Source organism: Mustela lutreola, chromosome 2 (genome assembly GCF_030435805.1).
Source record: "Mustela lutreola isolate mMusLut2 chromosome 2, mMusLut2.pri, whole genome shotgun sequence".
NCBI lineage: Eukaryota > Metazoa > Chordata > Mammalia > Carnivora > Mustelidae > Mustela > Mustela lutreola.
Window position 1 is genome coordinate 26260909 of NC_081291.1, and position 24129 is coordinate 26285037.

The 24129-nt window shown below is 36.7% G+C and overlaps 1 protein-coding gene and 1 pseudogene across 4 annotated transcripts in view; one reads left to right on the forward strand and one right to left on the reverse strand.

The window, feature by feature from the left end:
- The window catches only part of DNAH12 (dynein axonemal heavy chain 12), a 221501-nt gene that overhangs the window by 172538 nt on the left and 24834 nt on the right, over positions 1 to 24129 (reverse strand). For all 4 annotated transcript variants that reach the window (XM_059161254.1, XM_059161256.1, XM_059161257.1 and 1 more), the window contains 11 exons: positions 23823 to 23904; positions 23610 to 23636; positions 18319 to 18508; positions 16881 to 16953; positions 15901 to 16059; positions 15499 to 15694; positions 12372 to 12560; positions 11534 to 11690; positions 10820 to 10911; positions 8596 to 8774; positions 7095 to 7230 (listed from right to left, as the gene is read on the reverse strand). In XM_059161254.1, coding sequence (XP_059017237.1) covers positions 7095 to 7230; positions 8596 to 8774; positions 10820 to 10911; positions 11534 to 11690; positions 12372 to 12560; positions 15499 to 15694; positions 15901 to 16059; positions 16881 to 16953; positions 18319 to 18508; positions 23610 to 23636; positions 23823 to 23904 — 1480 coding nt within the window. The remainder of the gene's footprint in view (positions 1 to 7094; positions 7231 to 8595; positions 8775 to 10819; positions 10912 to 11533; positions 11691 to 12371; positions 12561 to 15498; positions 15695 to 15900; positions 16060 to 16880; positions 16954 to 18318; positions 18509 to 23609; positions 23637 to 23822; positions 23905 to 24129) is intronic.
- LOC131824060 (large ribosomal subunit protein uL5-like) lies at positions 2395 to 2963 on the forward strand (annotated as a pseudogene).

Here is a 24129-nt window from a genome sequence, read left to right on the forward strand (position 1 = left end):
GACAAAGGGATAAGGAAGATGTGGTCCATATACACTATGGAGTATTATGCCTCCATCAGAAAGGATGAATACCCAACTTTTGTAGCAAGATGGACGGGACTGGAAGAGATTATGCTGAGTGAAATAAGTCAAGCAGAGAGAGTCAATTATCATATGGTTTCACTTATTTGTGGAGCATAACAAATAGCATGGAGGACATGGGGAGACAGGAGAAGGGAGTTGGGGGAAATTGGAAGGGGAGGCGAACCATGAGAGACTATTGACTCTGAAAAACAATCTGAGGGTTTTGAAGGGGCGGGGGGTGGGAGGTCGGGGTACCAGGTGGTGGGTGTTATAGAGGGCACAGATTGCATGGAGCACTGGGTGTGGTGCAAAAATAATGAATACTGTTATGCTGAAAATAAAAAATAAATTAAAAAAAAAAAGTACGGGGTGTCTGGGTGGCTCAGTGGGTTAAAGCCTCTGCCTTCAGCTCAGGTCATGATCCCAGAGTCCTGGGATCGAGCCCCGCATCGGGCTCTCTGCTCAGCAGGGAGCCTGCTTCCTCCTTCTCTCTCTCTGCCTGCCTCTCAGCCTACTTGTAATTTCTGCCTGTCAAATAATAAATAAAATCTTTAAAAAAAATAAAAAATAAAGTACAAAAATAAAATTTAAAAAATTTTTTAAAAAAGAAATTAAACAAGTTACTAGTATGTGTACCATTATCACTCTTGAATTAAGAGTCTGTGAGGGCATTAAAATTTGCAATTTTAAATCACTTTAGAGTTGCCAATTAAACTTCATACATTGGGGCAAAATGTAAATAGAATATAGCCTGTTAACAATTATTAATATAATATCAATGCAAATGCAAGCATCAGAATAGTGAATGTTAGCCTTATCCACTTGTGTTGATACATAGTGTTGAATATATGACTTGTCTTTATTATAGTGTCCCAGAAAATTGAATGCATTATTGAGCAACTTAATAAAGAACAAAAGAATAAAAAAAAATCTTAACAGATTTTTGTGGAATGAGAAAACAGATTCTAAAATTTATATTAGAAAGATCCTAATTCTCAAAATTTATTATGTTTTTTTTTAAGATTTTATTTATTTGACAGAGAGAGATCACAAGTAGGCAGAGAGGTAGGCAGAGAGAGAGGAGGAAGCAGGCTCCCCGATGAGCAGAGAGCCCGATGCGGGACTTGATCCCAGGACCCTGAGATCCCAGGACCTGAGCCTAAGGCAGTGGTTTAACCCACTGAGCCACTCAGGTGCCCCAAAATTTATTATCAGTTTGAGGCAATCTCAACCCAAATCCCAAAACACTATTTTATGAAATGCAATAAGCTAATTCTAAAATTGATATGAAAATGCTAAGAGTCAAGAACAAGCAAGAAACTTGGTGAGGAAGAATGGGAGGACATGCTTTACCAGGTATCAAGACTTAGTATTGCCAGAATCAGGCCTATAAATCAAGAACAAACTGATGGTTGCCAGAGGGAAAGGGGTGAGGGGAAGGGCCAAATGGGTGTAAGGGATTGGGAGATACAGGCTTCTAGTTATAGAATGAATAAGTCATGGGAGTAATGGGTACAGCACAGGGAATACAGTCAATGATATTGCAGGAGTGTTATATGGTGACAGATGGTAGCTACACTGTGGTGGGTATAGCATAATGTATAGAGATGTTGGATCACCATGTTGTATATCTAAAACTAAAGTAACATTATGTGTCAACTACACTCAAATAAAAAAATAAAAATTAAAAACTAGTGGCTTAAAGGGGGAAAAAGATGTATTATTGCTATTACAATTAAGCTGTTGTAATTAAGTCAGCATGGTATTGATTCCAGGACAGATAGAAAGGCCAATGGAACAGAAAAGAGTGTCTTAAATTAGATCTGCATAAATATGGACACTTAATACATGATAGAGGTGGCACTGCAGAGCAGCAGGGAAGGGAAGGTCTCTTTGATAAACATATAATTGCTCATCTATGTGGAAAAATAATTAGGATGGACCTCATGTCATTCACAAAAATAAGATTCTAGGAAGACTGAAAACCTAAACCTGAAAGGCAAAATTAGACAGGTCTAAAAAAGAATACAAGAAAAAATCATCATGACCCTTGGGAGGGAAAGATTTCTTAAACAAGACACAGAAAGCACTAGGAATAAAAGGAAACATTGGGTGGCTCTGCCAGTTAAGTGTCTGACTTTTGATTTTGGCTCAGGTCATGATCTCGGGGTTGTGAGATCGAGCCCTGCATTGGGCTCCACACTGGGCATAGAGCCTGCTTAAGATTCTCTCCCTCTCCCTCAGTCCCTCTCCCCCATCTCTCTCCCTCTTTCTCTCCCTCTCTCTCTCTTTCTCTAAAAAGAAGGGGGGAAACTCCTCCATTTCTCCACCATGGTGGATCAAGGTGAAAAGGAGAACCCCATGTGGGAATTTTGCATCTGCAAACTTTGCTTCAACATCTATGTTGGGGAGAGTAGAGACAGACTGACCTGGGCAGCCAAGATGCTGGAGCATCTCACAGGCCAGACCCATGTGTTCTCCAAAGCTAGATACATTATTAGATCTTTCCGTGTCAGGAGAAATGAAAAGACTGCCTTGCCATCCACTGCACAGTCCGTGGGGCAAAGGCAGAAGAAATCCTGGAGAAATGTCTAAAGGTGTGAGAGTATGAGTCAAGAAAAAATAACTTCTCTGATATTGGAAACCTTGGCTTTGTGTCCAGGAGCACATCAATCTGGGGATCAAATATGACTCAAGCATTGGTATCTATGGCGTGGTCTTCTATGTGGTGCTAGGTAGACCAGGTTTCGGTATTGCAGATAAGAAGCACAGGACAGGCTGCACTGGGGCCAAACACAGAATTAGGAAAGAGGAGGCCATGTGCTGGTTCAAGCAGAAGTATGATGGGATCATCCTTCCTGGCAAATAAATTCCCATTTCAATCCAAAAGGCCAATAAAAACTTTTGAGTGAGAAAAATAAAAAATAAAAAAGAGGGGGGGAACATTATTCCATTTAACTGCATTAAAATAAAGGATTTCTCTTCATCAAAAAACACCACTAAAAAGTTAAAATAAGGGATGCCTGGGTGGCTCAGTTGGTTAAGCAGCTGCCTTCGGCTCAGGTCATGATCCCAGCGTCCTGGGATCGAGTCCCGCATCGGGCTCCTTGCTCCGCAGGGAGCCTGCTTCTCCCTCTGACTCTGCCTTCCACTCTGTCTGCCTGTGCTCGCTCGTGCTTGCTCGCTCTCTGACAAATAAATAAATAAAATCTTTAAAAAAAAAAAAGTTAAAATAAATCAGAGTAAAAAAAAATGATGCTTACTAATAACATCTTCAAAACTACTACACTGAGCAGCACACTTAAAAAATTTTGTGTATACTTGATCATAATTAAACAAACAAAACAAAAACAAACAAACAAACAAACAAAGCCTCTTACAAATCAATAGAAAAAGAGGGCACCTGGGTGGTTCAGTTAGTGATTACCTTCAGCTCTGGTCATAATCCCAGGGTCCTATAATTGAGTCCTGTGCTGGGATCCCTGCTCAGTGAGGAATCTGCTTCTCCCTCTGCCTCTCCCCGTGCTTGTCTGTCTCTCTCTCAAATAAATAAATAAAACCTTTAAAAAAAGAAAAAACACAAAACCCCAAAGAAAAATAGGTAAAACCATGTAAAGACATCTCAAAAAGGGGAACTCTGAATAGTCAATAAGCATATGAAAAGTTTTAGAAAGGAGGAGGAGGTCAATAACTAAGAAAATGACAAGATTGAAAAATTCACCTCAAAAAAAGAGAACAAGAGGCAGTACTAACTGCCAGGAACCTACTCAGTATGGATACAAGTAAGATGTCAGAACCAGAATTCAGAGTAACAATTATAAAGTACTAGCTGGGCTTGGAAAAAAAAAAGAAAACAACATAGAAGACAGTAGAGAATCCCGTTCTGAAGAAATTAAAGAACTAAAATCTAATCAAAGTGAAATAAAAAAGGCTACTAATGAAATATAATAAAAAATGGAGGCTTTAACTGCTAGGATACATGAGACAGAAGAGAGAATTAGTGAAATTAGTGATATAGAAGACCAAATGATGGAGAATAAAGAAGCTGAGAAAAAGAGAAATAAACAACTACTGGATCATGAGGAGAGAATTCAAGAGATAAGTGATACCATAAAGCAAAACAATATTAGAATAATTGGGATTCCAGAAGAAGAAGAAAGAGAAGGGGGACAAAAAGTATATTGGAGCAAATTTTAGTTGAGAACGTCCCTAATCTATGGAAGGAAACAGTCCAGGAGGCATTCAAGTCCAGGAGGCACAGAGAACACCCCTCAAAATCAATAAAAATAGGCCAACACCTTAATAGTGAAACTTGCAAATCTCAGAGACAAAGATAAAATCCTGAAAGGAGCTCAGGACAGGAAGCCCATAACCTACAAGAGTACAAACATTAGAATGGAAGCAAACCTATCGACAGAGCAGGCCAGAAAGGACTGGAATGATATATTCAGGGTCCTAAATGAGAAAAATATGTGACCAAGAATACTTTATCAAGCTAGATGTCATTTAAAATAGGAGATTAAAAATATTCCCGGACAAACAGAAACTAAAAGAATTTGTGATCACTAAACCAGACCTGCAAGAAATATTAAAGGGGATCTTTTAAGTGAAAAGAGAGCCAAAAGTAAAATAGACCAGAAAGGAACAGAAACAGTATACAGAAACAGAGACTTTATGGGTAACACAGTGGCACTAAATTCATACCTTTCAATAGTTACTCTGAATGTAAATAGACTAAATGCCCCAGCCAAAAGACAGGGTATCAGACTGGATAAAAAAGCAAGACTGATATGCTGTCTGCAAGAGACTCATTTCAGACCCAAAGACACCTCCAGATTGAAAGTGAGGGAGTGGAAAACCATTGATCATGCTAATGGATATCAAAAGAAAGCTGAGATAGCAATCCTTATATCAGACAAATAAGATTTTTTTTTAATTCTTTTTTTCTAAAGATTTTATTTATTTATTTGACAGACAGATTACAAGTAAGCAGAGAGGCAGGGTTTTCTCTGAGCAGAGAATCCGAACTCTCCACTGAGCAGAGTCCGATGCAGGGCTTGATCTCAGGATTCTGGGATCATGATCTGAGCCGAAGGCAGAGGCTTAACCCACTGAGCCACCCAGGCGCCCCCAGACAAATAAGATTTTAAACCAAAGACTGTAGACTATTGTCATATGTTACCTTCACCGTATAAAAAATATTTTTAAAAAGTATAAGAAAAGTGTTCAAATTCTTTTGTTTCAAGAAAATGCAAATTAGGGTGCCTGGGTGATTCAGTCAGGTAGGCATCTGCTTTCAGCTCGGGTCATGATACCAGGGTCCTGGGATCAAGCCCCACGTTCAACTCCCTGTTCAGCGGGGAACCTGCTTCTCCCTCTCCCACTGCTGCTCCCACTGCTTGTGCTCTCTCTCTTGCTGTCAAATTAAATAAAATCTTAAAAAAAAAAAAAAAGAAAATGCAAATTAAAAATACAATGATTTCCACCCAACAGAACAGAATTTTTTTTTCTTTTTTAAATTCCAATTAGTTAGTATACAATATAATATAGTTTCAGGTGTATAATATACTAATTCAGTAATTCCATACATCACCCTGTGCTCATCACAACAAGTGCACTCCTTAATCCCCATTACCTATTTCACTCACCCCTCCCCACTCACCTCCCCCCTTGGTAACCATCAGTTTGTTCTCTATAGTTAAGAGAACAGCCTAGCAAATTTAAAATATCTCATAACAGGAAGCATAAGTAAGGGTGTAAAATAATAAGACTCTTAGGCACTGCTGATAGGAGTATAAAATTGGAACTACTTTAGAAAAGAGTTTTGCCGGGCACCTGGGTGGCTCAGTGGGTTAAAGCCGCTGCCTTCGGCTCAGGTCATGGTCTCAGGGTCCTGGGATCGAGTCCCACATCAGGCTCTCTGCTCAGCAGGGAGCCTGCTTCTCTCTCTCTCTCCCTCTCTCTCTGCCTGCCTCTCCATCTACTTGTGATCTCTCTCTGTCAAATAAATAAATAAAATCTTTAAAAAAAAAAAAAAGAAACTAGAAACAGGAAAAAAAAAAAGAAAAGAGTTTTGCCTTAGCAAGTAAATGGGAAAGTAAATACATGTTATAATGCCTGGGAGAAATGCATGAATATATATATATACCAGGATACAGGTACAGAAATGTTCCCAGCAGCATTGCTATTAATAGCAAATATCCAGAACAATAAAACTAAAATAAAAAATCATTACATGGTTATATAATAGTGAATGTAAGAAAGCAATGAAAATTAAGTTAAGAAACAAGGGCATTACTAACATACTGTTGACAAGATTCAAAAGAATAGAAACAGTATGACTATTTATATAACAATCTAAATGAGATAAAAATTAGTTATATTGATTAAGAATGCATATTTAAATGGTAAAACTCTACAGAAATGCAAGGAAGCGATTACTATAAAAGTCAGGATAGTGTTCACATCTAGGAAAAAGAGGAGACTGTGATGAGCTTCTAATGTGTTGGCAAGGTTCTATTTCTTCCCTGGGTGATAATTATGCAGTGTTTATAACATTTTAAATTACACAGTTTATGTTTTATGCAATTTGGGGTAGGTGTGTTATGTTTCATATTTAAAACAGAGAATTATAGTACAACATAAGTGAATGGATATATAATCTTGTGCTGGGGAAGGCATAAGCATACCAATAAAGGCAGAAATCACAGAAGAAGGAAAAAATTTTTAAGACCATCTTGTTTGAGGATGAACACATAGTTGGTGAGACTAAGGAATAAAAATGTGTGATTACTGTAGAAACCAAGGGGAGACCTCTAGGGGAGAGAGAGAGAAGCAGTTATGATCAGAAGGTCACATACAGAGGGATTCAGGGGTACAGGCAATAGCCTATTTCTTACCTTCAGTTATGGCAATATAAGTGGGCACTTTAAAACTTATGTGTTTTTATGTTTTACACAATTTCAATATGTTTATCATATTTTGAAATAAAAAGAAACTAATTTAAAATATGTAAATCAAAAGATTCTTACCTTGATCCGTAAAACCAACTCTTGAATCCCTGTAGTCCGGGCTTTTTCTACATAAGATATCAGATCCATCATCTCTTCTGTTGTCTCAGGGACTTTTAATGCATGCTCTTTAATTGCTTCAAATTCACTGCAAATACTGACATAATACTCTGCTTTACTATGGTTATGGTAATTAATACTATATTATACTCAATACTTTTCATGTGGAAGTTATATTATATTAAATTTTTTTCTGCTGATCTCTTTAACTCTCTTGAATACCCAGTTAAGTAAGCAGTGTGAGACAGAGCATACTTAGGAATGCCTTTCTGATTCCAAAGCACAGGATTTCCTCACATTGCTTCTGGGAAAATAAACATACTAGCTAATATTGATTGAGTACCATGTTCTTTACAGAAGTTACAAACTAAGATTCTTTGGGAACCAGACAGGCAACAAATAAGTTAAATGAGGTGGATGATGAGTTGCTTGTGCAGTGGATGAACCAACCAAAGGACACATTCCCTGCGTAAAACAAAAACTGCTTCTCAGCTCCATTTACCACTGAAGGCTCAACATGGCATGGTCTTCCCACACTTTCAAGAAAAGTAAAAGATCTGGAGAGTGTGTGTGTGTGTGTGTGTGTGTGTGTGTAAAATCTTCTAATTTTGAAAGGTTGATAGCCAACTGAAAGTGTGTCTGAACAAAATGAAACACAGCATGAGACAAATAAAACTATTTGCAAGACCTATTCAGACAGCAGGCCACGGGTTTGTGAATCTGGTAGGCACTGCTGTCTCTATTTTATAGGTGACGAAAATAAGCTCAGTGACACAAGTAAATACTGGGGTCAGGAACAATCCCTGATCTTCCCAATATCATTGGAAGTCTATAGGTCCTCCATTTTCATGCAACCTGTATCCAAACACTGGTTTATTTCAATTTCTTTTTTTTTTTTTAATAATTCCGGGTTGCCTCAAAACAACTCTCACATAGTATCAAGCAAAAACCAGACCATTGAAACTACAAAGGAAACTTCTTAGGAGGCAGCTATGAGGGGCATCTGGGTGGCTCAGTCGGTTAAACGTCTGCCTTCAGCTCAGGTCATGATCCCAGGGTCCTGGATCAAGTCCCCTATTAGGCTCCCAGCTTGGTGGGGAGTCTGCTTCTCCCTCTGCCCCTCCCCACCACTCATGCTCTCTCTCTCATTCTCTCTCTTGCAAAACTAAATAAAAATTTTTTTAAAAAGGAAGCTGCTATGAAGAGAAAGTTGTAAGTACTTATATTTTCATCTTTTTAAAAAAAATTTTAAGTTAGTTTATTTATTTATTCATCCATTCATTCATTTTAAGTAATCTCTCTACACCCAATGTGGGGATCAAACTCACAACCCCAAGATGAAGAGTTGCATGCTCTTCCAACTGAGCCAGCCAGATGCCTCTTATAGTTTAAACAAGAGTTATATTAGTAAAATATTTCTTTTAGCCCTATAATTCTGAGTTTACCAATTACTTCTACTTACCTTTCATTTTCTTTTCTATGTTTTGAAGCTATGTCATTTAATAATATGTTTGCAAAGGTTTTCGCTTTGTTTGTTAGGCCTATCTTCAAATCTTCACAATCCAAACGCACCATAGGGAAATGAACCCACTGAGGCAAAAGCATTATTTCTGAGGCAAGACTGAAAAATCTTTCTATAAACTTAAAATTAAAAAAAAAAAAACATTTAAAATTCAGATCCAAGTATATTACTTGCACAGCTAAAAACCTTCAAAGCAAAGTACAAACTCTTGAGCAAATATCCCCTAAAATTGTCCCACATGGCTCCAACTTACATTTCCAACTTCATATTCTAAATCTGTCATGTGTTGCATTTCTGTGTTACCTGTTCTACAGCTGTTTTTGGTTCATTTGATAGTCTCTGAACACCCCTAAACCCTTTTGGTCTTTGTTCATGTTGCAGTCCCTCTCTTCTCCACCTATAAACATTTACTTCAAGGGGAACCTGGGTGGCTCAGTGGGTTAAAGCCTCTGCCTTCGGCTCAGGTCATGATCCCAGGGTCCTGGGATCGAGCCCCGCGTCGGGCTCTCTGCTCCGCGGGGAGCTTGCTTCCTCCTCTCTCTCACTCTCTGCCTGCCTCTCTGCCTACTTGTGATCTCTGTCTGTCAAATAAATAAATAAAATCTTTAAAAAAAAAAAAAACATTTACTTCAAAACCCAGCTCACTTTTCACTTCTTCAAGAAACCTTTACCAATCCAGGTTGCCTGGGTGGCTCAGCGGGTTAAAGCCCCTGCCTTCAGCTTAGGTCATGATCCCAGAGTCCTGGGATCGAGCCCCAAATCGGGCTCTCTGCTCGGTGGGGAGCCTGCTACCCCCTTTCTCTCTCTGCCTGCCTCTCTACCTACTTGTGGTCTCTCTTCCGTCAAAATAAATAAACAGAAAATCTTTAAAAAAAAAAAAAAAAAGAAAGAAAGAAAGAAACCTTCACCAATCTTCCAAAACAATCATTCCCTCGTCTTTGCTTCCACGACACTTTGTTCACATTTCCATTCAAGTACTTATCTCCACATATCATCTTTGTTACTCCTATGTCTGGCTTCTAGGACAAATTAAAGCTCCTGAAGACAATGTGTATGTATTATTTATCTTTACGCCACCAAAATCTTGCTAGGTGTCTGAATATAATTGCTGAAGCAATAAATGAATAAATAAATCACTAAAGAAATTATTTGGTGTGGCTATCAGACACATGAAAAATGTTCATCATCACTAGCCATCAGGGAGATTCAAATTAAAACCACATTGAGATACCACCTTACACCAGTTAGAATGGCCAAAATTAGCAAGACAGGAAACAACATGTGTTGGAGAGAATGTGGAGAAAGGGGAACCCTCTTACACTGTTGGTGGGAATGCAAGTTGGTACAGCCTCTTTGGAGAACAGTGTTGAGACTCCTCAAGATGTATAAAGAACTTATCAAACACAACACCCAAAGAACAAATAATCCAATCAAGAAGATACAGATGTAGTGAAAAGAAGGGCCATCTGTACCCCAATGTTTATAGCAGCAATGGCCACAGTCGCCAAACTGTGGAAAGAACCAAGATGCCCTTCAACGGACAAAGGGATAAGGAAGATGTGGTCCATATATGCTATGGAGTATTATGCCTCCATCAGAAAGGATGAATACCCAACTTTTGTAGCAACATGGACGGGACTGGAAGAGATTATGCTGAGTGAAATAAGTCAAGCAGAGAGAGTCAATTATCATATGGTTTCACTTATTTGTGGAGCATAACAAATAGCATGGAGGACATGGGGAGACAGGAGAAGGGAGTTGGGGGAAATTGGAAGGGGAGGCGAACCATGAGAGACTATGGACTCTGAAAAACAATCTGAGAGTTTTGAAGGGGCAGGGAGCAGGAGTTTGGGGGAGCCAGGTGGTGGGTATTAAGGAGGGCACGTATTGCATGGAGCACTGGGTGTGGTGCAAAAACAATAAATTCTGTTATGCTGAAAAGAAATGTTTTAAAAAATGCAAACAAAAAAAAAAAGAAATTATTTGGTGAGCATATAAGCTTAATAAAATCATATTCTGAGTAAGAAATTCCAATAACTTTAATTGGAGCATTTACTTTCCAGGAAAAAAAAACCTAATTAAAAAAAAGAAAGTACAAAAATAAATAAATAAAATTTTAAAAAGAAAGTCAAAGGCATTAATGAAAATTAGAATTACCACTTACTTCTGTGTATTCATCAAAAGTATGATCTTCCGCCTGAAAAGTCTCTATCATCTTATCTGCAGTTCCATCAAGAAGCCAATTGTATTTTTCAACTGAAAATTAATAACCTAATTTAAATTCAATAATAAGACCCATTCAAAATAAAGTGCTTTTTGATATGATTATGGAAAGAAGCAGACTATTTAATCAAATATTATTAATGGAGAATGAAATGTATTAATAGGAATAGAATAAAATAAACTTAACTGGAAAACCAGGTTAAATATGGCATTTTAAAATAAAGATAATAGTGTATGCATTGATCTTACAATAACTTAGAGGTTCAGATAAGCCAATTAATAGAAGATTTTGATTAAGAAAATGTCAAATAACTATCTTGACCCATACACACTTAAAGAGACTGTAGAACGAGCTGCAGTCTCTTCAAAACTATTCTTCTTATCTTAATTTAAACCTTGATTTAGCTTTCTCCTTATTCCAGCATCTCTTCTATCTGCTTTTTTGCTTTATTACTCTGATCCTGTTAACATTCACCCTTTGGACTAAACAACAGAATTCAAGTTTGATTCTGCTAAAAGCCATGCCAATGCTGACTTCTGGCTCTTCTTACTTTATTCATGACATCCCCAGACAACCAAATACCTAATTTCCACCAAAAATAAAAGTGGTATTCTTTTATGATAAGAGGTGTAATATTACATATATGATATATACCGTATGTCTCATAATGTTTTCTTGCGCCTTCTAAGTTATGATGTATTGCCAACTTCAGTGTAGTAAGAGCCCATTCTAACACATGTTCAGGAAGTTGTGTGTCAAGATTTACAGTTGGTGAAGTTCCTGATAGCCAAGAAGGAACTGTTTGGACATTCTAACAAAAATTAAAATGACAGTTTATGAAATAAATATCTATTCAATTTGTCTAGACATCGATCTTATACAATATTTTTAAACATTCTGTTCAGATTTCAGTGATCCAAAAAAAGATAACCTAATGCAAAATCATGATTTAAAATTGTATAGTTTGAGGCACCTGGCTCAGTCTATTGAGCGTGCAACTCTTGATCTCAGGGGTGGGGAGTTTGAGCCCCATGTTGGGTGTAGAGATTACTTAAAAATAAAATCTTAAAAGTAATAAAATAAAATAAAATTGTATAGTTTGTAGTATAATATAAAAGCTTGAGTTAGTTTTCTATCATTCAACAGGTACTTATTGAATTACTATAATGTCTAAGTGATTCTACTAGAAAGTAGAGAAAACAAACATGAGAAGGAGCTAGTCCTTAAGAAGCTCACAACTATGTAGGTAAGATGGAATGGGCACATAAATATCAATTCCTAATGGTAATAAAAGTTCTAAGAAGGAAAACAACATTTTTAGTCAGGGAACTTTATCAAAAAGAAAGCACTTTCTAATTTAAAATTACTTAGAGGATGGAAATAAAATAGTTGTAATATTTTATGCACATGTTCACCTTATGGTTTCAACATCATTTAAAATTTTGAAAGAGACCCATATAAAGAAACCAAGTGCATAAGGATGGCAGAATACCTGTAGAGCTTCAGTTATCCGCTCTACCAAACCCAAAACAACATCTTCCAAATCTTGAAATGTAGGATAAAATTCCATTTTATCATCATCAAATGTTAGTTCCATCTTAAATATTGGCAGCCCACGTTGATCTTCTTGGTCAAAGAGTTTCACGAATCCTTCTACAGTTCTCTTTAAGAAATCCTTTAGCTGCATGATATCATAAATTATTACTTTAGAATGTACAAATCCAACCTTTAGTCCAAAATCAGTGAGCTATTTTCTACAATTAAGCTATTCTATCAGTCCATTAAGTCCTCAAAATTTTCTTCATTCAGAACAATATGTTCCTAATAAGTTTTGTCTAAAATAATAAATAGAATAATATATACAAACTTTAATTTTTTTTGAATAGCAACGATCTTAATATGGCAACTAGAATTTCCCACATTCTTTAGTCATTCTTTCCCTGACACACAGAAAACTAAACAGCATGGTGAAGACTAATGGGAGGAGAGGCTGGACACCTGAGGGTGAGGATGTTATGAAGGGACATGCACATGAGGTGAGGGACAGTGGTATGCTAGTTATCTCCTAGTGTCAACTATTAAATATTCAAAACTTCTATGAGCCAGTTACTAAACCTTGGATGACTAAAAATCACCATGGTGGGAATATTTACACCAGGAAATTGGCAAACACTACAAATTAGGACTTTTCTTCCCCAGCCTTAACACCAGATTTCCAGCATATCACTAGGTGAGGTGAAGCTACTGGAACTTCAAAATGTGCACAGTAAGTTACCAAAGGAAAAATAATGTATTCTTTTTTTTTTAAGATTTTATTTTAGAGAGATGGTGGGGAGGGGCAAAAGGAGAGAGAATCTCAAGCAGACTCCACACTGAATGCAGAGTTGGACCAGGGCTCCATCTCACAACCCTGAGATCATGACTTGAGTTGAAACCCAGCATAGAATGCTCAACTGACTAATCCACCCAGATGCCCCCAAATAATGTATTCTTATGTAGAAACCAGCTATTGGAAATTTAGCCAAGCAGATAAATACAGGTCTAAAACCATCTTCAAAATGTTCTTCATCTCTACTTCTTATCAAATAATTATAGTTCTCTGAAGAGGATAAAGGTAAAAAGGAAATATTGTATATTAATTACAGGGTTATATACTAGATATTAAATATGTCCTTTTAAGGGTATATTGAAAAATTTATGGAATCTTTGGAGATATTTTCTAAAAGGGAAAGGTTTTTTTAAAAGATTTTATTTATTTATTTATTTGACAGTGAGAGAGATCACAAGTAGGCAGAGAGGCAGGCTGAAAGAGAGGTGGGGAAGCAGGCTCCCTGATGAGCAGAAAGCCCAATGCGGGACTTGATCTCAGGACCCTGAGATCATGACCTGAGTCGAAGGCAGAGGCTTTAACCCACTAAGCCACCCAGGTGCCCCTAAAAGGGAAAGTTTTTATTCAAAATTATTTTTTTAAACTGTATTCCCACAATGGTAAAAATTTAAGAAGCCCATAAATATAAAATTAATATAAATTAATATTTTCTTTAAAGATGATCAATTCCATTTCAAGTCAAGATTTTACTGAGGAAAAAATGAGAATCAACCAACTTGTGATTTCATATGTTCAAAAATGTATTAGGGTAGTTCTTTGTTAATATTCTCCAATAAAGCTGTGGATAATAGTTCATAGACTTTCAGCATGAGCCCAGTAATCATTTATAATATTGACACATACTTCTAGATTTTCTTTTCATTTTAGATTGCTTCAGATATTGCTTCAAAAATGAAGTATTTTTATGCTAAACTAATTTAAATTAAAATCATGGTAAAAAATTTTTCTTATTTTATTTAAAAATAATTACCTAGCATTATGTCTAAATAGAATCTTATTTAAAATAATAAACTAGGGGCACCTGGGTGGCTCAGTGGTTAAGCCTCTGCCTTCGGCTCGGGTCATGATCTCAGGGTCTTGGGATCGAGCCCCGCATCGGACTCTCTGCTCAGTGGGGAGCCTGCTTCCCCCTCTCTCTCTCTGCCTGCCTCTCTGACTACTTGTGATCTCTGTAAAATAAATAAATAAAATCTTTTTAAAAAAAACTTAAAATAATAAACTAAAACATCAGTTTTAAATTCAACACCCCAAAAATGAATGATCCAATTAAGAAGACAGACATTTTTCCAAAGAAGACATAATGAAAATATGCTCAACATCAAGGATCATCAGAGAAAAACAAATCAAAACTACAATAAGATATCACCTCACACCTGTCAGAATGGCTAAAATCAAGAACATAAGAAACAACAGCTGTTGGGGAGGATGTGGAGAAAGGGGAATCATGCACTGTTGGTGGAAATACAAACTGGTGCAACCACTGTGGAAAACAGTATGGGGGTTCCTCAGAAAGTTAAAAATAGAACTACCCTACAATGCAGCAATTGCACTATGAGGCATTTATTCAAAGAATAAAAAAATACTAATTTCAAGGGATACATGCACCCTGATGTTTATAATAGCATTGTCTACAACAGTCAAATTATGGAAGCAGCCCAAGTGTCCATAGACAGATAAAAGGATAAAGACAATATGGTGTATGTATGTGTATGTATATGCATGCATGTATATATAGTGGAATATATACATGATAGAATATTACTCAGCCATAAAAAAGAATGAAATCCTGCCATTTGCAATGACCTGGATGGAGCTAGAGAGTATAATGCTAAGTGAAATAAGTCAGTCAGAGAAACACAGATATCAGATACCATACAATTTCACTTATCTGTAGAATTTAAGAAAAAAAAAACAAATGAGCAAAGGGGGGGTAAAAAGAGAGGCAAACCAAGAAACAGACTCTTAACTATAAAGAACAAACTGATGGTTGCCAGAGGGGAGGGGCGTGGAAGAATGGATTAAATAGGTGATGGGGATTAAGGAGGGCACTTGGCAGGATGAGCACTGGGTGATGTATGGAAGTGTCGAATCATTATATTGTACATCTGAAACTAATACAATACTGTATATTAACTAACTGGAATTTAAATAAAAACTTAACAAATAATAAAGTAAAATAACAAACTAATCTTATTAACATTATTATTTCAGATGTATAGAACAAATTTACCTGATTTGACATAAGTGTGGAAACACAGTTATAGAATGCATCCAATTTTTCAGGTTTGATGGCATCTAGAGTTTCCTTCTTGGTAAAAAGACTTATAACCTTTGGATACCATGTGCTCATTATTTTCTCTTCTGCCTTTCTAGCTTGTATTGATAGATCATTTTTCAGTGATTCACAATCAATTGGCCCTTTAGCTCTATTTATGAGAAAAGTAAAAATGATTTAAAGCAAATGATAAATATTGGTCTTCATATACAATTCTTTAAAAATAAGATAAAAATTTTTAATCTAAAGAAAATTTCACAAGACTTAACAGTTTTAAAATGTATACAGTCAAAATGTAAAGACTCAAGTAGGAGACATTCAAATCTTAAATGTTAATTAATAAATAGGAGATTTTACCTAATCCCCGTTAAATCTAGCAAAACTGAATTGGAAAACGTCGTGTAACCAAGATCCAGCAATATTTTCATAGTTGGATGAACAATGTGCAAATTAGCTGATATTTGATTTCTTGTCTGCACATAGCTGGAATGCCAAGGATTAGAATAATCCAGTCCTCTGGAAAAGCAAAACACCATATCAAACAGGATGCAAACAGGCTCTAAATTTTAGGAAGTAAAATTATGACATGGAATTAGTATAAAGCAAGAGAAGATGAAAATATGGTCAGCAATGGAAGCTTTAGGAGTCATGAATGTAATAAAAATGCATCAAGATCTTGAAAGCACATTATCTTCAGAGAGGACAGAGACCACCTGTCTGATGAGCAGACTGATGAGCCAGGAGGGAGTGCCCTGCTAACTTCCACTGTGTTCTGGCCCAGTTAGTTACCTTGGGTAGAGATAAATGAACTCAGTTCCTTGGGACTGGAGAAAAGGGATGAAGAAATCTGTCTGGCATACACCAAAGATTACTTAAGGCTAAGTTGACCTAAAGTTTCTGTAAAGGTCCCCCTAATTGTGTAAACAGCAAACAGACAAGTTCAGAGCAAGGATAACTTTAGGGGGGAAAAAAAGAACAGTAGTGTTATTTTTTAGATGTATTCAAAATACCTTTGAGCTTCACAGTTCTAGACTTAAACGTAAGATCAGCTTATTTTCAATCTGTTATCAAAACCTAGATGCAATTCTGTTTTTAAAATAACTTACTGGGGCATCTGAGAGTCTCGGTTGAGTCTCCAATTCTTGATTTAGGCTGGGGTCATGATCTTGGGGTTGTGGGAACAATCTGAGCACTGGGCCCCATGCTGGGCAGGGAGTCCTCTTGCGATTCATTCTCTCCCCTCCCCCACCTCTCCCTCTGCTCATGCTCGTGCTCTCTCTTGCTCTCTCTCTAAAATAAATAAATAAAGCTTTAACTAATAATAATAATTTACTCACTCAGGGGATTTAGGTAAAGGGCCTCCTTCATCTTCAAGCCATTTAACTGGAGGTTTCACAAGAACACTCCTCACTAAAATACATATATGTATTAATATTTATTGAAAACCTTTGAAAGTCCTACTCAAACAAAAGTTTCTAACTTTTGATATTGAAGAATATAGTTTATGAGCATTAAAATGAGTAGAAGAAAAAATTCCTTTATTTGAAAAAAAATCAAGTGCTTGGTACTAGTTTGGTATTATTTTGGGTGTGAATTCAGATAGAGTAAAGCTTTAAGTTTTTGGGGTTTTTTGCATTCTATCTACTAAAAGGCCACTTAAGAAAATTTATTCCAGGGACACCTGGGTGGCTCAGTCAGTTGAGCATCTGCCTTTGGCTCGGGTCATGATCCCAGGGTCTTTGAATCGAGTCCCTCACAAAGCTCCTTGCTCAGGGGGGAGCGTACTTCTCCCTCTGCCTGCCGCTCCCCCTGCTTGTGTGCTCCCTCTATCTCTCTCTGACAAATGAGTAAAATCTTTAAAAAAAAAAAAAAAGAAAAGAAAAGAAAACCTATTCCAATAAAAATTGCAAATGTTAAATCTCTAATAAACTTCCCTAAATACAGTAATATTTTTAATAATCAGGGGCGCCTGGGTGGCTCAGTGGGTTAAAGCCTCTGCCTTCAGCTCAGGTCATGGTCTCAGGGTCCTGGGATAGAGCCCCACATCTGGCTCTCTGCTCAGCAGGGAGCCTGCTTCCTCCTCTCTCTCCTGCCCACCTCTCTGACTACTTGTGATCTGTCTGTCAAATAAATAAATAAAAATCTTTTTTAAAAATTTGTAAACAATATAACTATACCCATAAAGATAAAGAGAAAAATCAAAAAGTTATTAGCTAATAAGCACATAAAAATTACACAAAGTTCCCTTGAGTTACAAAGATTCTGACCAGATAATAAGCTCAAAATAAAAACTTTTTTTAAAGTAGATTTCATTTTTTTTAAAAGGTATCTCTACACCCAACGTGGGGCTTGAACCTACAACCCCAAAATCAAGAGTTGCACACTCTACTGAATGAGTCAACCACGTACCCCTCAAAATAAAACTTTAAATTAAAATAATATCTAAGGGGGCACCTGGGTGGCTCAGTGGGTTAAAGCCTCTGCTTTCGACTCAGGTCATGATCCCAGAGTCCTGGGATCGAGCCCTGCATCGGGCTCTCTACTCAGCAGGGAGCCTGCATCCCCTCTCTCTGCCTGCCTCTCTGCCTACTTGTGATCTCTGTCTGTCAAATAAATAAATAAAAATCTTAAATAATAATAATAATAATAATAATAATATCTAAGAAATACATATAGCTAAATACATAGATATTCATTATTCATATTTCTACTTTTGAATAGGAGGGGTGGAGAACAAAAGTCAAAGAAGCTTGATGTGTGTTAAATGCTACTTACCCAGATACCTCTTCATGCTGTTTTCAAAGTCACTTGACACCTCACTTATGAGACTATTCATGAGTTCTTCTCTTTCTTTCCCTTCCTTTAAAGACTCAGGTATCAGCATTAACATGTGATCCAGCCATTCCTGCTGAATAGGTACTATAGGACTGCTTTCTACACACTGCTTCATATAAATATAGTTTAACTGAGAATATAATAAGAAAAAATTAAGTGTTCTTTTTTTTAACATCTTAATTTTATTTTTTTTTTCAGTGTTCCAAGATTCATGGTGTAGTATTTCAGTGTAACTCCTGAGCTCTGTCTATTCAAGACAACATTTTTTTCAGAATAGAAGTATTCTGAAAAAAATAACATGTTTTCAGAATAAAAACCAATAAAAAACCTTTACCCAGGGCGCCTGGGTGGCTCAGTGGGTTAAGCCGCTGCCTTCGGCTCAGGTCATGATCTCAGGGTCCTGGGATCGAGTCCCACATCGGGCTCTCTGCTCAGCAGGGAGCCTGTTTCCTCCTCTCTCTCTCTCTGTCTGCCTCTCTGCCTACTTGTGATCTCTCTCTGTCAAATAAATAAATAAAATCTTTAAAAAAAAAAAAAAAACCTTTACCCAAAAGTATGACCTATAAAGAAGCCTTTTTTTAAGTGTTCAGTTTATATTTATTGAATGAATAAGAATTAGAAATTGGGAGCAAAGAGTGGGCTAGGGAAGCTGGGTGTGCCCATGTGTTATACACTCAAACATTGAAATATTTAGCATTAATCCACTAAGCAGTCAGAAATTGGCAACTATGAACCCTAGCACAAAGGTACACAATTGATAAAACAATCAAGAATGACAGGAAACAACACAATAAATTATGGGTGAATATTATTAAATATTTTAGAATATTTAATCAAACTGATTATTTTAAAATATTACCAAGGTGGTTCCCCTCCCCAATCTGCATGTTATACTTGAGAAAACTAATCTTGTGATAATCCCTTCACTCAAACCAGGGTTGAAGCCTAAGGTTTTCTGTATTAAAATACATATAAATGCAAATCCATCAGTATCTTAAACATACAATAGAAATGAATTAGGTTGTCTTTAATATTTAAGAGTGTACTCTGAGTTTAACATGCAAGCTTGCTGGGACTTTCTGAATAGGAATACAGTATTATAATACAAAAAATAAATAATGTCTCATCTAGGGAAAAAATATGACCTTCTTATGGGCAATATGTGTGTGGTTTAAAAGGAGAACAGAATAATGGTTAAGAAAAAAGAAAGAGGAGAAAAGACTATAGGGTGTGGATAAGAACAGAAATGTAACAGCTAAATGAAACCAGAAGAAACAGAGAGGGCCTCCAATACAGCATACCCAAGTGGTGGGGCTAGAACAGAACCAATTTAATCTGGAGGGAGCCATGAGAATAGAGTAAGAACTAACTTGTTACCTCCAGGATAGTGTGAGATAATCACAAAAACAAATTGATTTAGGCAAACCAGAGCCTCAAGCAGGAAAGGACCCTGGTTTCCTGGGGACTGAAGGGAATGGAGAGCCTGGGGTAGTAGAACAAACAGAAGTTCCTAGCCTCAAAGGTTTCAAATAGGGAAATCTAGAGAGTAACAGGAATTAGGAAGAGGAGAAAAGGATTATTTAGAACATTTATGTTGGGCAAAGGGCTCTAAGCAATTTGGACCTCCACTTCTGATGGACATCAACAACACAAGCTGGTGTCCCTGCATTTCATGTCATGTTTCCATGGCTAACCTATGATGACAACCACTCTGCACCCTGGATGAAAGCAGTCAGGGCTGGAGGAGAGAGCCCTGCCAAGGAAGTGAAGGCAGGGTGGCAAGACTAAAGGTTCTTCCCACTGGACCCTACGTAGTGGCAGCCAAAATGGATTTCTAGCAGGTAACATATCATATACTTCATAAAAGGGGCTTTGTAAATGAATATAGATGAGGGAACTAGGTACAAAATGCAATCCCTCAGCTTTTCATACTGAAAGAATAAATCATGCTCTCTGGAGCCCTCATGTATAAACTATAAATTCACTGGAAGTCAGGTGTCTGGGCAGGAAAACATTTTGCTCTGGCTTTTCAAAGAAACTATTTCATATTTCTCTTTATTTTTTATTAATTCTTGCCAAATTAATGTTCTCTGTATACTTTCCATTTTCTCAAGGCAAAACAAAGACCCTTTGTTTAATTTATTATTCCTTCATTCAACAAATATTAATTCAATAAATATCCACTCTTCCAGGAAACAAAACAAAGCTCCTGCTCTCTTGGAGAATATATTCTGGTATAATAGCAGCATAATTTTATAAATTCTCCCATAACAATAAGTAATCCAACAAAAATAGACAAGAACAAACAGAAAGATAATATGTAATCTTGGTAAAGTTATTTTAACATGAAAATTTCAGTTTGTCTCAAAATTAATTTAATGTAACCCCAAGAAAAATACCTGCATACATGCTTATAGAACTAGACACACTGAGTCTCAAGTTCATGTGGAAAAATAAACATGTGATAATAGCCAAGAAATTCCTGAGAAAGAATATCTACAAGGGAGAACTAGCCTTAGGAAACATTAAAACATATTATAAAGTCTCTCTAATTAAAACAGTGTGGTACAGGAGCCTGGATAGACAAACTAGTAGGGAAAAAAAGAAAGTCAGGAAATAGGCCCAGTATGTAGGAAAATATAGCATATGACAAATGTGGTATATCAAATCAGCAGAACAAAGATGAAGATTTTAAAAAATACTTCTGGACAACTGGCTAGCCATTTGGAAAAAGAGAAATTTAATTCATATCTTCCACCATACACAAGAGTAAATTCCAAATATATCAGGAATTTTGATTAAATGATAAAAACTACACAAGGACAAAAAAATGGATAAATTCTGCTCTAATTGAAGGTAGAGGAAAACTTACTAGCTATTATTTAAGTTCCAGATACAAAAAAGAAAAAATGACTGACAAATTCTGACTACATAAAAATTAAAATGTTTTCATGGCAAAACAAGTCACAATAAAAATGACCAAAAGACAACTGGCAATCTGGGACAAAATATTTGCAACATATATCTCAAAGTATAAAGAATGTTTAAAAATGTAAGGATAGATGAAATTTGAGGACATTATGCTCAATGAAATAAGCCAATGAGAAAAAAACAAATATTATATAATTCCACTTATATGAGGTATCTAGGGTAGTCTGATTCATAGAAACAGACAATAGAATGGTAGTTGCCAGGGCCTGAGGGAAGAGAGAAATGTGGAGTTGTTTAGTGAGTACAAAGTTTCACTTTTACAAGAGGAAAGGTTCTGGAGATACACAACTATGTGAAAAAACACCACTGAACCATACACTTAAAAATGGTTAAGCTGGGGACGTCTGGGTGGCTTGTCAGTTGATCATCCAACTCTTGGTTTTGGCTCAGGTCATGATCTCAGGGTTATTGATCAAGCTCAGCACAGAATCTGCTGAGATTATCTCTTACCCTCTTCCTTAATCCCTCCCCCTGCTTCTGCATCCTCTCTCTCTCTCTCTCTCTCTCTCTACCAAATAAATAAATAAAATATTTTTTAAAAAATAGTTAAGGGGCGCCTGGGTGGCTCAGTGGGTTAAGCCGCTGCCTTCGGCTCAGGTCATGATCACAGGGTCCTGGGATCGAGTCCCGCATCGGGCTCTCTGCTCAACAGGGAGCCTGCTTCCCTCTCTCTCTCTCTCTGCCTGCCTCTCTGTCTACTTGTGATTTCTCTCTATCAAATAAATAAATAAAATCTTTTAAAAAATAAATAAAATAAAATAAATAAATAGTTAAGATGGTAAACTTTATGTTGTGTGTATTTTACCAGATTTTAATTTCCGGGAAAATAAGACCAAATCCAAGAGAAAAACGGGAAGAAAATATGAGCCAACATTCTGCAATAAAAATGTTATGAAAATGGCTCTTTTTTTTAAAATGGTTCTTAATTAATGAAAAATACCTAGTCCTATCATAATTAAAAGAAAGCATACTTAAACTACCCTGAGATACCATTTGTAACTTATCAGACGGATAAAAAGAAAATAAAAATATGACCCTCACATATGAGATCATGGGAAAGAAACACTCACAAATTGCAAGTAGAAATGTGAAAGCAGGGGGTTCAGAAGTGAATTACTGTTTCATGCCTGGCTACCTATTTTAGACTGTAAGACAGTAGAAAGTAAAAACTGTGGATGAAGAGTGAGGATGCTAAGGACATACACACAAATATGCCTTGCAATTCACCCAGTCTCATGTTAAATGTTTCTGAATGCTTTGTATCAGTTGTTGTATCTAGTAAAGAGGCAAAACACAAAGTCTCCATAAAGGTTGGGAGGGAGGGAGGGGGAAACAAAGGGAGAGAGGGAGGGAGGGGAAGACAGGAAGGGAGAGGGAGGTAGGGAGGGAGGAAGGGAGAGAGAGAGGAAGGAAAGAAGGAAGGAAGGAAGGAAGAGGGAGGGGAAGGGAAGGAGAGGGGGAGGAGGGAGGGAGAAGGATAGAAAGAAAGAGAAGGAGAGAGGGAGGGAAGACCGATAGAAAGAAAAGAAATGAAGAGAAAAGAAAAGAAAGGAAGGAAAAGAAAAAGAGAAAACTTGGAGTAGCTGAAATTGGGCTCTTCCATAGATCCTCAGTACAGAGATGTAACCAGAGCTCTCTATCCCCAAAGAGAATTTGAAAGAGACTTGGAAAGGCTGTACCCTCATCTGGGAACATGCCACATGAATTTCATTTTTGTGTAGCGAGCTCCATAGGTTTCCACACCTTATGTTGTGAAATAAATGTTATGTGTCATCATCTTCCCACCAATCACACCACAGCCCCATGTTGTCATCCATGCAGTTAGTGCCTTTTTTTTTTTTTAAATCTAGCACCTAGCATGGGGTTAGAACCCTAGATTCTAATAAGCAAGTATATTATATCTCAATAAGCAAGCATTATTATATCAATATTATAACAGTGAAAAGCAAAATGTATTTCCTTTAAAATTGCAAGTTTAAATTTTTTTCCAGTTTCTGAAATAAGAACTAAAACATTTACTACTAATTCTCAACAAATGGCAACAAAAATATAACTCTTAGAACCCATATTGTCATCCATGACATGCTTGTTCCTTCTGGCACAGAAAATGAAAATCTCAGTTTCTAAATTTCTTCCTCTTCTAGAATGGATGTCATTAGCAGGTAGACTTAGAAGAAGCTATTTTGTCATAATTTCTTTGAACATTTTCAAAATAAGGAATATTAAAAAAATGAACTCACTCCTTTCTTTTTAATTTCACTGGTCATCTGTCAAAAGCAAACAAATAAGACATAATTAAATCAGGGAGAAAAAAATTGTAAGTGATTTAAATGTATGTATTATGTATATGTATTACTCTCCTAATAATACTAGTTATGTTGTGATCAACATAAAATAATTACAAGTCAAAATTATGTAAGGATAAACTTTTTAAAAAGATAACCTAAACTTACAGTTGGAGGATAATCTGGCTCTGGTATTGGAGGTATTCTTTTATCCAGTGTTCGGTCTAAACTTCTTTTGGCTCCATCAATTCTGGATTATAGTTTAAAAAATTGTTTATAGTTAAACTATTTATAGTTATAAAAAATGTTTGACTCTCTTAAAGACAACATTAAGATATATTATTAAAACATTACAGGGAGTGGGGCGCCTGGGTGTCTCAGTGGATTAAGCCACTGCCTTCGGCTCAGGTCATGATCTCAGGGTCCTGGGATCGAGTCCCGATGCGGTACTCAGTAAGGAGCCTGCTTCCCTATA